General features: G+C 38.3%; 1 protein-coding gene across 2 annotated transcripts in view; it reads left to right on the top strand.

Annotated features, from left to right (window-relative positions):
* Window positions 1-12,207, top strand: part of LOC110534238 (beta,beta-carotene 9',10'-oxygenase) — a 102,807-nt gene extending 90,600 nt beyond the window's left edge. For both annotated transcript variants that reach the window (XM_021618974.2, XM_021618973.2), the window contains 2 exons: window positions 8,302-8,412; window positions 10,858-12,207. In XM_021618974.2, the coding sequence (XP_021474649.1) occupies window positions 8,302-8,412; window positions 10,858-10,974 (228 nt within the window). In that variant the 3' untranslated portion in view covers window positions 10,975-12,207. The remainder of the gene's footprint in view (window positions 1-8,301; window positions 8,413-10,857) is intronic.
* The last annotated feature ends 2,025 nt before the right edge of the window (window positions 12,208-14,232 follow it).

Here is a 14,232-nt window from a genome sequence, read left to right as displayed (position 1 = left end):
AAAATAAGAATTTGTTCTAAACTGACTTGCCTAGTTAAATAAAGGTAAAATAAAAAACTATAGAATGTTTTACGTTATTATTAGTGGAAAGTTAAAATGTATTTTAAATCAGAATGGATGGACTGTAATTGTTGTTCAACAAATAATGTTAGTATGAGTGATAACTGTTGTCACAGATAAGTTTCTGTCTGTGAACAGTAAATATTTAGGACACGGTGGTGGAAGGTGGATACAGTCCGTCAGAGGCTGAGGGTGGGGATAGTCTGCTGGCAAGAAGACTAACAAGAAGACGTATTGTAGAGCGCATTGCTTTACATGGGGTTCAAGTAAGGAATGGGATCAGCTGGAAACTAATCATTCAACCTATAGAATGTTGTTTTACATTACATTTATCTTTTTTTATAGATTTGCTTTTCAATGAAAGAAGACTGGAGGTGATTGACCCATTGACTGTATAGGGTCAACCATGAATAGTTTCGCAAAACTAACTACATCCAAATAATGCAGGTAGCTAACGTTACACAGTACCACCGGGACCATATGTAAGAAAAAAATGCTTCCATAGTACACATGAAATGAAATAAACCGTCATCATCGCATCTTGGAGCACTTTTTGCCATCTCCACTTGAGACCTTTTGGGGGTCGCGTGAGTCCTTTGTGACTACTGGACATAGCTAGCTAACGTTAGCTAGATAGCATAGCTAACTGTGACTGTTAGCTAGCTAACTTTGCTAACTGGGTGCTTTCTTGCCTAGTCTTAGCTAACAAAAAACACTAGATTAGCTACCTAATATCACATAGGATAGAAACTAAACATATTAGCTAGCTACCTCTGCTCTAACAGTTAGCTGAGATAGCTAGCTACCATTAATGTTAGCTGACATTAATGGAGAAACTTTGACAACAACCATGACCAGTCCAGAAATTAAGCTACCTAGAATATCACAAACTAATTAGTGACTGACGAAATACACTATTACCAATACAATAGCTACAATGACCTTTTTCTGGTATCTCCTCCTGCTGGCCTCGACTGTTATTAACCAACTGACTGACTCTGACAATAACCGTTGGAAAATCAGTCCAGCGTGAGCTGCAAAGCAGATGGCTCGAGCAGCAGAGGCTACTGCTGCTGGATCATGTGTTTTTGGTATTTTCAGAGGTAATGCTAGTTCCCTATTAAGGATACTTCAGAAAGCATTGATGTTGTCAATTGACGATACATGTACTTTATGCTGCTATTTGTAATGTTGAAAATTACAATCACAGATTTATAAAACAGACAGGACATAGTAGCCTATTTTTGACTTGATGTGTGATCTCAATCTTGACATAGACTTCGTCTATGTTTAGGTTCAGCAAAAATGTGGCATGCATCCTTGTGTTATGACAAAGAAATACTATGACAAAGTTACACCGTTGGTCATGCAATTCATATTTTATCCGCTTTAGATGCATTGTTTTATTTTCCTCTGACTTCTCAGAACGTGCAGGCAGCACATAGCCACACACACAGCCACTGTCAACATTTTCGCTTTTATCCAAAGCGACAGTATACATGCATTCAGTTTCTGTTCGTGGTCCCGGAAATCGAACCCAATCATGACCTTCAATTATGAACTTTCGAGCACCATGGTTTTTTCCCTTGCCTGTCGTTATTTATTTGGCTATTTTAATAGGCAACAGTCAAAATTTGTAACAGTTTAATAGGCTATTGCATTAATTCAACATTCATGGTTGTAGGCTGCATCACTCCTTCAGCCAGGATTTGCCGTGGGACAAAAATTATTAGATTTAGTGTGAGTGGGGTTCCCCAAAAAATCAGTAGTCAAATCTAGTTCATTTTTAGCATAGATTCTCTAGGGTCCTTCTCCTTCTCCTAATTGTTTTATTCTTTCATCACCTGCAGAATAAAAACATATGGTCCTACTTCTGAAAAAGTTAATCGGTCAGATATGCTGGGGTGGACTCGGCCCGAGTACCATTAGCCAGAACCCAGAGTAATATGATTCTGCCGGACTTGGGAAGAGCTCGGCCCGTATCAAGCCCCCCCGAGTCCGAGTCGATTACGAGTCCTCGGAGTCTCAAAAGGAATAGGCCCGAACCCAGCGTGTCGACTGGGATGTTTCTCACACTTGAATTTAGCCATAAGGGAGCAGTGTTGCCAAGGCTACTGTTGCTTAGCAACGCTTGACTCAAAGGAGATAAGATGTGTTCGAATATCCATACTAACATATTGTATACTACATACTTAATGAGTATATACTAGTAGTTCATTTTAGTATACTGTAAACGAACGTATCATTTCAGTTGAGCATACTAGCGCTACGCCTGTAGTTAGTATGAGTATTTGAACACAGCTAATGTCTTCCTAGCTTCCTAAATTCCCATGATTTGTGAATCTGTTTCTAACTGAACAACAATCGGCAAGATTTTGATTGCTTCCCCGGTCTGGGTGACCTAGAATGATAAAGAGAATATTTATAATGCTCACTAGGTTTGTCCGCCTTCTCAGGATCATGCTCCGTGCTTTAAATAACTCAACTGGCTAGTTTGCCTGTCTCTAAAGAAGAGGGCAGGCTGTACCCCACTGATTGGATGAAGCAGATTAGGAATGGCTTCTACCAATAAAAAGTTACAACTGTTAGTCAGAGTTTAGAATGACAAAAAATGGTTAGCTAATGTATTCTAACAGCTCTGTGTCATCATTGGGCAGCCCAAACGGAGCCTTTGCTAAGGGTATTCACAGACGAAAAGAGAGCCAAATTATGACAAGGGTGAAGAGGGACCACAATTACTGACCACAACCACACAGCTGAACCACACAAATTCAGACCACAAGCACACAACTACTGACCACAAGCACACAACTACTGACCACAAGCACACAACTACTGACCACAAGAACACAACTACTGACTACAACCACACAACTACTGAAAAAAACTACTGATCACAATTATTGACTTAACCACACAACTACCGACCATTCAACTACTGACCACAACCACACAACTTCTGACCACAGATTAAATCTCCATTACTACTGGCCACCACAACTACTGACCACAACCACCTGGCCACAACTACTGACCACAACCATACAACTTCTGACCACACAACTACTGAACCACAACAACTGACCGCTACTGACCACAACCACACAACTTCTGACTACATTCACAAAACTGCTGAAAACATCTAGTGACCACAACCACACAACTTCTGACCACACAACTGCTGACAACACATCGAATCACCATAACTACTGACCGCCACAACTACTGACCACTAAACCACTGACAACAACTACTGACCACTGCTGAAGATAACTACAGACCACAAATACTAACCACAACTACTGATCACAACCACACAACTACTGCTCTGGTCTGCCCAAGCTCTGGTTCAGCTCAGGTACTGGATGTAGCTAGCTACATTAGCTCTGGCACACACTAGCTCTGGTCTAGCTCTGGTCTGTGCTATAAATTATAACTACTCAAATGTGCATAAGATTTGCATATAATAGCAACAATGATTTATCATTTCAAACTTTCACAGATTCATGCTATCCTAACTTCAAATTCTTTAAAACTTTGATAAACTCTAGTATAACTATATCAATCAAATGTATTTATAAAGCCATTTTTACATCAGCAGATGTCACAAAGTGTTTATACAGAAACCCAGCCTAAAACCCCAAACAGCAAGCAATGCAGATGTAGAAGCATGTGGCTAGGAAATACACCCTACAAAGGCAAGAACCTAGGAAGAAACCTAGAGAGGAATGAGGCTCTGAGGGGTGGACAGTCCTTTTCTGGCTGTGCCTGGTGGAGATTATATATTTGCATAAATTAGAATCATATTTCTCACCAACAGTTATTCTTGAACAGTTCAACCTAGATACACCAAACTAAATTTCACATGTTTAAAGCTATCCTAAATTCTAATTCCTTAACTTGTATTCATTCTAAGCCATTGGGGAAGGGAGGTGGAGTGCTGACATATCTGACATATGGAATTGTCTGACATATGGAATTGTTTTAAGATAGCTAAATGATCCAGTATGACTATTTGATTTAGAATTTTAAGACCCCTTAAGGTAACCCAAAAAAATACATAATTTGAAAGAATATTGATGTTGGCCTTTACTACTAAAACCTATAGAAGTGCATCGAATAACACATTCATGAATGGCAAAAAGGATATTAAAAAATAAATCATAAGAAACAAAGATTTGAAGTGTCTGTCCTAAATTAAGGAAATATTTTTAAAAACTCAGGAAATATATACATACACTACCATTAAAAAGTTTGTCGTCACTTGTTTTCCATGAAAGCATACGTGAAATTAGTTGCAGAATGAATAGGAAATATAGTCAAGACTTTGACAAGGTTATAAATAATTATTTTTAATTGAAATAACAATTGCGTCCTTCAAACTTTGCTTTCATCAAAGAATCCTCAATTTGCAGCAATTATAGCTTGCAGACCTTTGGCATTCTAGTTCAAATCAAATCAAATGTATTTATGAAGCCCTTCTTACATCAGTTGATGTCACAAAGTGCTGTACAGAAACCCAGCCTAAAACCCCAAACAGCAAGCAATGCAGGTGTAGAAGCATTGTGGCTAGGAAAAACTCCCTAGAAAGGCCAGAACCTAGGAAGAAACCAAGAGAGGAACCAGGCTATGAAGCCAGTCCTCTTCTGGCTGTGCCGGGTGGAGATTATAACAGAACATGGCCAAGATGTTCAAATGTTCATAGATGACCAGCAGGGTCAAATAATAATAATCACAGTGGTTGTTGAGGGTGCAACAGGTCAGGAGATAAATGTCAGTTGGCTTTTCATAGCCGATTATTCAGAGTATCTCAACTGCGCCTGCTGTCTCTGGAGAGTTGAAAACTGCAGGTCTGGGACAGGTAGCACGTCTGGTGAACAGGTCAGGGTTCCATAGCCGCAGGCAGAACGGTTGAAACTGGAACAGCAGCACGGCCAGGTTGACTGGGGACAGCAAGGAGTCATTAAGCCAGGTAGTCCTGAGGCATGGTCCTTGTGCTTAGGTCCTCTGAGAGAGAGAGAGAGAAGAAAGAAAGAAAGAAAGAATTAGAGAGAGCGTACTTAAATTCACACAGGACACCGGATAAGACAGGAGAAATACTCCAAATATAACAGACTGACCCTAGCCCCCCAACACAAACTACTGCAGCATAAATACTGGAGGCTGAGACAGGAGGGGTCAGGAGACACCATGGCCCCATCCGACGATACCCCCGGACAGGGCCAAACAGGCAGGATATAACCCCACCCACTTTGCCAAAGCACAGCCCCCACACCACTAGAGGGATATATCCAACCACCAATTTACCATCCTGAGACAAGGCCGAGTATAGCCCACAAAGAACTCATGTCTGGGGGGCACCAACCCAGACATGAAGATCAGGTCAGTGACTCAACCCACTCAAGTGACGCACCCCTCCTAGGGACGGCATGGAAGAGCACCAGTAAGCCAGTGACTCCACCCCTGTAATAGGGTTAGAGGCAGAGAATCCCAGTGGAAAGAGGGGAACCAGCCAGGCAGAGAAAGCAAGGGCGGTTCGTTGCTCCAGTGCCTTTCCGTTCACCTTTACACTCCTGGGCCAGACTACACTCAATCATAGGACCTACTAAAGAGATGAGTCTTCAATAAAGACTTAAAGGTTGAGACCGAGTTTGCGTCTCTCAAATGGGTAGGCAGAACAATCTATAAAAATGGAGCTCTATAGGAGAAAAGCCCTGCCTCCAGCTCTTTGCTTAGAAATTCTAGGGACAGTAAGGAGGCCTGTGTCTTGTGACCGTAGTGTACGTGTAGCATACCTGCCTACTCATCTCTTCAGTACAATTTGTTGTCAATTTGTTGAGGTTATCTGAAGAGATTTCACCCCATGCTTCCTGAAGCACCTCCTACAAGTTGGATTGGCTTGATGGGCACTTCTTACATACCATACGTCAAGCTGCTCCCACAACAGCTCAATAGGGTTGAGATCCGGTGTCTGTGCTGACCACTCTATTATAGACAGAATACCAGCTGACTGCTTCTTCCCTAAATTGTTATTGCATAGTTTGGAGCTATGCTTTGGGTCATTGTCCTTTTGTAGGAGGAAATTGGCTCCAATTAAGCGCCAAAGGGCATGGCGTTGCAAAATGGAGTGATAGACTTCTTTCTTCAAGATCCCGTTTACCCTGTACAAATCTCCTACTTTAACACCACCAAAGCACCCCCAGACCATCACATTCCCTCCACCATACTTGACAGAGGGCATTAAGCACTCCTACGGCATCTTTTCATTTTTTCTGCAACTCATGAATGATCTTCTTTGTGATCTGAACACTTCAAACTTAGATTCGTCTGTCCATAAACACTGTTTTCCAATCTTCGTCTGTCCAGTGTCTCTGTTGTTTTGCCCATCATAATCTTTTCTTTTTATTGGCCAGTCTGAGCTATGGCTTTTTCTTTGCAACTTTACCTAGAAGGCCAGCAACCCGGAGTCGCCTCTTCACTGTTGACGTTGAGACGGGTGTTTTGCAGGTACTATTTACTGAAGCTGCCAGTTTAGGACTTGAGGCGTCTGTATATCAAACTAGACACACTAATGTACTTGTCCTCTTGCTCAGTTGTGCACCGGGGCCTCCCACTCCTCTTTCTATTCTGGTTAAAGCCAGTTTGCGCTGCTCTGTGAAGGGAGTAGTACACAGCGTACACAATTTCTCGCAAGGAATAGCCTTCATTTCTCAGAACAAGAATAGACTGACGAGTTTCAGAAGGAAGTTTTTTTTTCTGTACATTTTGAGCCTGTAATCGAACCCACAAATGCTGATTCTCCAGATACTCAGCTAGTATAAAGAAGGCCAGTTTTATTGCCTCTTTAATCAGAACAACAGTTTTCAGCTGTGCTAACATAATTGCAAAAGGGTTTTCTAATGATCAATTAGCCTTTTAAAATTATAAACTTGGATTAGCTAACACAACGTGCCATTGGAACACAGGAGTGATGGTTGCTGATAATGGGCCTCTGTATGCCTATGTAGACATACCATGAAGAATCAGCCGCTTCCAGCTACAATAGTCATTGACAACACTAATAATGTCTACACTGTATTTCTGATCAATTTCATGTTATTTTAATGGACACAAAATGTGCTTTTCTTTCAAAACAAGCACCCCAAAGTGACCCCAAACTTTTGAACAGTAGTGTACACAGTACCAGTCAAAAGTTTGGACACTCATTCAATGATTTTTCTTTAACTTTTACTATTTTCTACATTGTAGAATATAGTGAAGCCATCAAAACTATGAAATAACAATGGGCCCTTTACTTGTTCTGTATTAGCAGACCGATATAGCAGTATATAGAAATCAATGCGTGTGAGTGTGTAAAGAAGGTCAAATACTTGTCTCACGGCTAGTGTGTGAGAGTTGGCAGTACTGCTTTCTGAAATCAGTTGATGATAGAACTTAGACACGTTGTAAATGCAACAAGTACTAATATTGTATCATATACTAGCATTCACAGCTTTTCAAGAAAACAAATCTGAGACATTTATGGTATGTTTACATGTGGTAAAAAGTGTATAAAAACCTATATAAACTGATTTATTATTATTATTTTTTTAGGTTGATTATAATTCTAATGCCTTACTTTTTTTTGTACTTTTTTCCCCCTGCATAAGTAAAAGCAGGAAATGCATCACATATGCTTTACTGCCATACATTCCAATTAGATTCATTTTGGGATTTCTCTCTGACCAAGATTGCTGCCATTTTATCCTCATTATTGAACTTTGAGGGTTTATGACCAATCCCCTCTTGTAATTTTAATTTGATCTCTAAGGTTTAAGCATTGTTGTGGACTTAGAACATCCAATTTGGTTTTGTTCCTATTTTAAAAAAATGGTGATTACGAGAGTGAAAATCTGAAAAATATCTCAAACCTAGAAAAACAAAACCGACAAAAAGTAATTTGGCAAAAAAAAAATATGTGATTGTGCCTTATGTATTCCTCTCTGGGAAGACTGAGATTATCGTTGCATGTCATGATAAACCTTAAACACAGACCAAAGAGCCCAACTCCCCCGTTCCCCGGGACACTATTTTCTCTGTCTATTGTGTTTTGGGAAGTTAGGAGTAATGAGACTAATAAAATATATATTATGTACTTGTTGTTCTCTGAAGAAAAAAAATGTTATCTTTCACTTTTCAAAGATTGACCATGTTTACCTTTTGGGGTCCCAGTTTGCATCTCTGCTCTCTCTCTGTTTCAAGGTGTGGTACCAGAAGGGTTTGTTTCCCTCAGAGCCTGTTTTCGTTCCCTCGCCGGACGCCGTGGAGGAGGACGATGGGGTCATCCTGTCCGTGGTGGTCACGCCCACTGAGGTAAAGGTCATGGGTCATTATATCGCACACATGACTAGCGAAATTATAAAATATGATCTTACAGAGTTAGGCTTTCACAAGGAAATTCCGAGAAGCAGATTGTAATTTTGGTGTGCATAGAATGGAGTCATGAGTGCATTCTGATGTGTGGTCTGTAGCAAATTTTCCTCACACTAAAACAAACAGGCTGTTCTGTTCAGGACAACCCAGGGTATAACATCATGTCATCTTGTAACTGTACATGATAGGTAGTGATCATAAACGTTACATAAGTTTTATGATATGGAAATGTGAAGTGCGCATTTGGACCCATGCTTGTATCATCAAATATGTGTTTATTATAATCCTCAAGATCTTATCTTTCAAAATGCACAGAGTTCTTGTAATTTACAGCATTTTACTCACTCAGACAACAAAATTCAGGCCAACCGATATGGGATTTTAAGGAGGCAAAAGTCACATATTACCCATATATCTACCGATTTAAATTACTTTTTTAAGAAATGGAATGAAACACAAACCCTCTTTATTACACAATGTGCTCCAAATTTATTAACTAAATATTCTAATTTAAATGTAAGAATATTTTATTTGTGGTTTACATGATAACCACCAAAAAGCAACTATAGTGCCTTCAGGTCCTTGAACTTTTCCACATTTTGTTGTGTTACAGCGGGAGAGGTTGTGTACAATACCCCATAATACCCCCTACATACAATACCCCATAATGTTGTAGTGCAATTCTGTTTTTAGAAATGTTTTACAAACAAATTAACAATGAAAAGCTGAAATGTCTTGAGTCAGTAAGTATTCAACCCCTTTGTGACGGCAAGCCTAAATAAGTTCAGGAGTAAAAATGTGCTTAAGTCAAATAATAGGTTGCATGGACTCACACTGTGTGCACTTATAGTGTTTAACATGATTTTTGAATGACTACCTCATCTTTGTGTCCTACACATACAATTATCTGTAAGGTCCGTCAGTCGAGCAGTGAATTGCAAACACAGATTTCACCCACAAAGACCAGGGAGATTTGGCAATGCCTCGCAGAGAATGGCACCTAATAGTAGATGGATAAAATTAAAAAAGCGGACATTGAATATCCCTTTGAGCATGGTGAAGTTATTAATTACACTTTGGAGGGTCTAACAATACACCCAGTCACTCCAAAGATACAGGTGTCCTTCCTAACTCCGTTGCTGGAGAGGAATGAAACCGCTCAGGGATTTCACCATGAAACCAATGTTGACTTAAAAACAGAGTTTAATGGCTGTGATAGGAGAAAATTAGGATGGATCAACAACATTGTAGCAGTTACTTCACAATACCAACCTAAATGGCACAGTGAAAAGGAGGAAGCCTGTATAGAATACAAATATATTTGCAATAAGGAACTAAAGTAAAACCGCAAAAAAAATGTGACAAAGAAAATAAATTAATGTCCTGAATAGACAGTGTTATGTTTGGGGCAAATCCAACACCACACGTCACTGAGTACCACTCTTCATATTTTCAATCAAAGTGGTGGCTGCATCATGTTATGGGAATGATTATCATCAACAAGGACTAGAGAGTTTTTCAGGATAAAAATAAAAGGATTAGAGCCACGCACAGACAAATTCCTAGAGAATATTCCGGGAGACAAATTCACCTTTCAGCAGGACCATAACCATACATTGGAGTGCCTTACCAAGATGACATTGAATGTTCCTGAGTGGCCTAGTCACAATATTGACTTATTTTGGCTTGTAAATCTAACCAACTTGACAGAGCTTGATGAATAAAAAATAAAAAATGTAATTATTGTACAATCCAGGTGTGCAAAGCTCTAGAGACTTGCCGATAAAGACTCACAGTTGTAATCGCTGCCAAAGCTGATTCTAACATTAATTGACTCGGGTTGTGAATATATATGTAAATTAGATGTCTTTATTTAATATAATACATTTTCAAAAATGTCTAACAAAACATGTTTTCACTTTGTCATTATGGGGTATTGTGTGTAGATGAGTGAGATCTATTCAATCGATTTTGAATTGAAGCTGTAACAATACAATGTGGAAAAATAATTAACTTTATATAAAAATACAAAACACTTGTTCAGTTTACCTTCTTAGACACATTTTTAAGTTGTACCTATTTTTGGCAGTGGATAGGAATGCAAAAGTGTTTATGCTGAAGCACCACAAGCACACAATTAAACAAGAAGGGCTGAATGAATTAAACTTTGTCTCAAAGTGAATCTGAAACTGCGCCAAATTAAAACAATGCAGTAGCATGCAGTTCCTAATATCACCACTAGACCACTACTGTGCGTCACAACAGTCAAAGGTCATGTAAAGAAACACTTTATGGCAACTGTTTTAGAGTATTGATAGAGGTTAATCTAGAATGTTCTACAGTGTTGTTGTAGATTAATCTGGAAGCTTCTATCTCTCTGTGCAGGATAAGAGTACATTCCTCCTGGTTCTGAATGCAAAGACATGGGAGGAGCTGGGGAGAGCCGAGGTGCCTGTCAATATTCCCTACGGTTTCCATGGTACCTTCAACCCCACTGCCTAGATCAGCATTACTGACCTAACAATCACCCAAGCCTTCCTCCCTCCCTCCCTCAGATTATTTTGTGACCAATAGAAATTAATGGTAAATAATGTAGTGTTTCATGATGGAGTCACTTTTATTGTAAATCAGAATATAATATGTTTCTAATCACTTCTACGTTACATGTTAAAATGTGGATGCTACCATGATTACAGATAATCCTGAATAAATTGTGAATAATGATGAGTGAGAAAGTTAGATGCAGAAATAGCATACCCCCCCCCCCCCCCCCCCCAAAAAAAAATATAACCTCCTCTGTTTTTGTAATGGTGAGAGTCTTTTGTGTGTCTTTTGTGTGTCTGTAACTTTCTCACTTGTCATTATTTACGAATCATTCAGGATTTTCCATTTTCACGGTAGCATCCACAATAATGTACAATGGAAGTGTTTAGCAGCATTCTATTGTTATTTCCAATAAAAGTGACTCCAAAATGACCATACATTATTTACCATTCAAGTCAAGGGGTCTGAATACGCTGTATACACACATTTTAAATATACATTTTACACACATGGTACTTTTTTATAGAGCAATCACATATTAATAATAATAATAATACATTACCAAACACAAGCTCTTTAATCACACATGAATTTTGAACCTTTATCATCGCATATTATCCACAGATTGTAAGCTAAAGATGAAAACCTTTCCTATGTTAATACTTATATTATTGATTGATTGACAATGGCCTTCCTAATTGCCCAACACTGCTCTTTGTAAGGTTAATGTTAAGTCAATGTTGCTACTGTACATAGGGGCAATACCATAATAAATGATCTCTTCGCAGAAAAATCTACAGTGCTGAGATTGTTGTATGCCCTAAATATATAGCATGAAATTGGTGGCAAGAATTTTGTATAATAATTTTAATTGAAAAAGTCAGTCTTGAATCAAATTTAGTTTTTTGTATCAGTTCATATAACATGTTTCATGGAATCGGTACATCGAAAATCTCTTCCCATTTATTTTGCAACCTCTATGGCGCAGGGTCAACATTTTTGCCCTCAAATGAAGCTGGTATATTTTTCTATTTATGCCAATCATTTTCTGCCAATTTTGTATCTTTAGTATATGGCAGACAAACAAGTTCCAAACATTCCCCCTCTTCCCTTTGCCCTTGGTAATGCTGCAATCAATTGGTTGTAACTTTGCATTGAGCAGACATTCCCATATATTTTTGATAGTGGAGTTAAGTAACATATGCAGCTATCTCTATTCATAATATCAATAATACATATAATACCATTTTAAAACATTTTTTCCATAAAGAATGTTTTTTTTAATTAATCAGTATTTGAGTTTAACCATAATATTTGTTCTGTCTTTTCTGGAGGTAAAATTGAAATTGTAACCAGCTTTGTATGGCTTGTTTATGAAAGGGCACACTTTAAACAAAGTTTCATTTTCAATTAGTCGGAAATGAGAAGTTGTAATCTGTATAAAGGCAATTTTTGAACAAAGGATTAACCTTTCTTAATAATCTACTGGAAAACCATTTTGGTTTTAAGTGTAATCTATGTATGAGTGAAGCTTTTAGTGAGAGGTTTAATGCTTTAATATTTAATATGTTTAGCCCCCTAAACACATTAATTATTTTGTCTGGTTTAGCTTTCCAAATTAAGTGAATTATTTGTTGCTCATATGATTTAAAAAATACAAGTCGCCTGGAGTAGGCAATGCCATTAGTAAGTAAACTGTGATAGAACCAAAGAGTTAATAAATGTGATTTATGGTTGCAGAATCTTATCTATTTTTGCAAACTTTCTATTGAAATTGGTTGTGGTAAGTTAATTTATATTTTTTGAGATATGAATACCAAATATGTCTACTTCACCTTCCGCCCATTTTATCGGCAAACTACAAGGTAGTGTAAAAACTGACTTTTAACGATCCAATACGTAATCTGGTACACTTTTCATAATTAAGTTTTAGTCCAGAGAGGCTAGAAAAGTGATCAAGATCTTCAATGAGACTGTGCAGGGATCCAGATTGCAGACCTAAGAGAACTTGAGTCATCGGCATACCCCTTGATGTTCTTGTAGGATCAGATTTTAATAGCTAGCATTTCGATGGCCATAATGAATATATATGGAGACAATGGACAGGCTTTTACTCCTCTTAAAAGCTCAATACTTTCTAAGTAACCATTGCAGTACATAACTTTAACCCTATGTACAGTGCCTTGCGAAAGTATTCGGCCCCCTTGAACTTTGCGACCTTTGCCACATTTCAGGCTTCAAACATAAAGATATAAAACGGTATTTTTTTGTGAAGAATCAACAACAAGTGGGACACAATCATGAAGTGGAACGACATTTATTGGATATTTCAAACTTTTTTAACAAATCAAAAACTGAAAAATTGGGCGTGCAAAATTAAAAGCGCAGAGAGCATCATGAAGAACAAAGAACACACCAGGCAGGTCCGAGATACTGTTGTGAAGAAGTTTAAAGACGGATTTGGATACAAAAAGATTTCCCAAGCTTTAAACATCCCAAGGAGCACTGTGCAAGCGATAATATTGAAATGGAGGGAGTATCAGACCACTGCAAATCTACCAAGACCTGGCCGTCCCTCTAAACTTTCAGCTCATACAAGGAGAAGAAAACTGCTGTTCACAAATGCTCTCCATCCAACCTCACTGAGCTCGAGCTGTTTTGCAAGGAGGAATGGGAAAAAAATTCAGTCTCTCGATGTGCAAAACTGATAGAGACATACCCCAAGCGACTTACAGCTGTAATCGCAGCAAAAGGTGGCGCTACAAAGTATTAACTTAAGGGGGCTGAATAATTTTGCACGCCCAATTTTTCAGTTTTTGATTTGTTAAAAAAGTTTGAAATATCCAATAAATGTCATTCCACTTCATGATTGTGTCCCACTTGTTGTTGATTCTTCACAAAAGAATACAGTTTTATATCTTTATGTTTGAAGCCTGAAATGTGGCAAAAGGTCGCAAAGTTCAAGGGGGCCGAATACTTTCGCAAGGCACTGTATATGAGATTCACCGAAATTAAAGTAATCCAGGCATTTATATGTAAATTCTAATTGTACTTTATCAAACTCCTTTTTGAAATGAGAGAGACTGTAAGTGTGTCCATTCACTACAACAAATATCCATGTTCAAGTAACTTCAATTGTTATAGATCAGAATACATCATGCAATTTAGTTTCAAAAAGTTCATAAAACATTCAACAGTTAAGTATTTACAACTTAA

Source organism: Oncorhynchus mykiss, chromosome 10 (genome assembly GCF_013265735.2).
Source record: "Oncorhynchus mykiss isolate Arlee chromosome 10, USDA_OmykA_1.1, whole genome shotgun sequence".
NCBI classification, from domain to species: Eukaryota; Metazoa; Chordata; class Actinopteri; order Salmoniformes; family Salmonidae; genus Oncorhynchus; species Oncorhynchus mykiss.
This window is presented reverse-complemented; position numbering and strand designations above follow the sequence as displayed.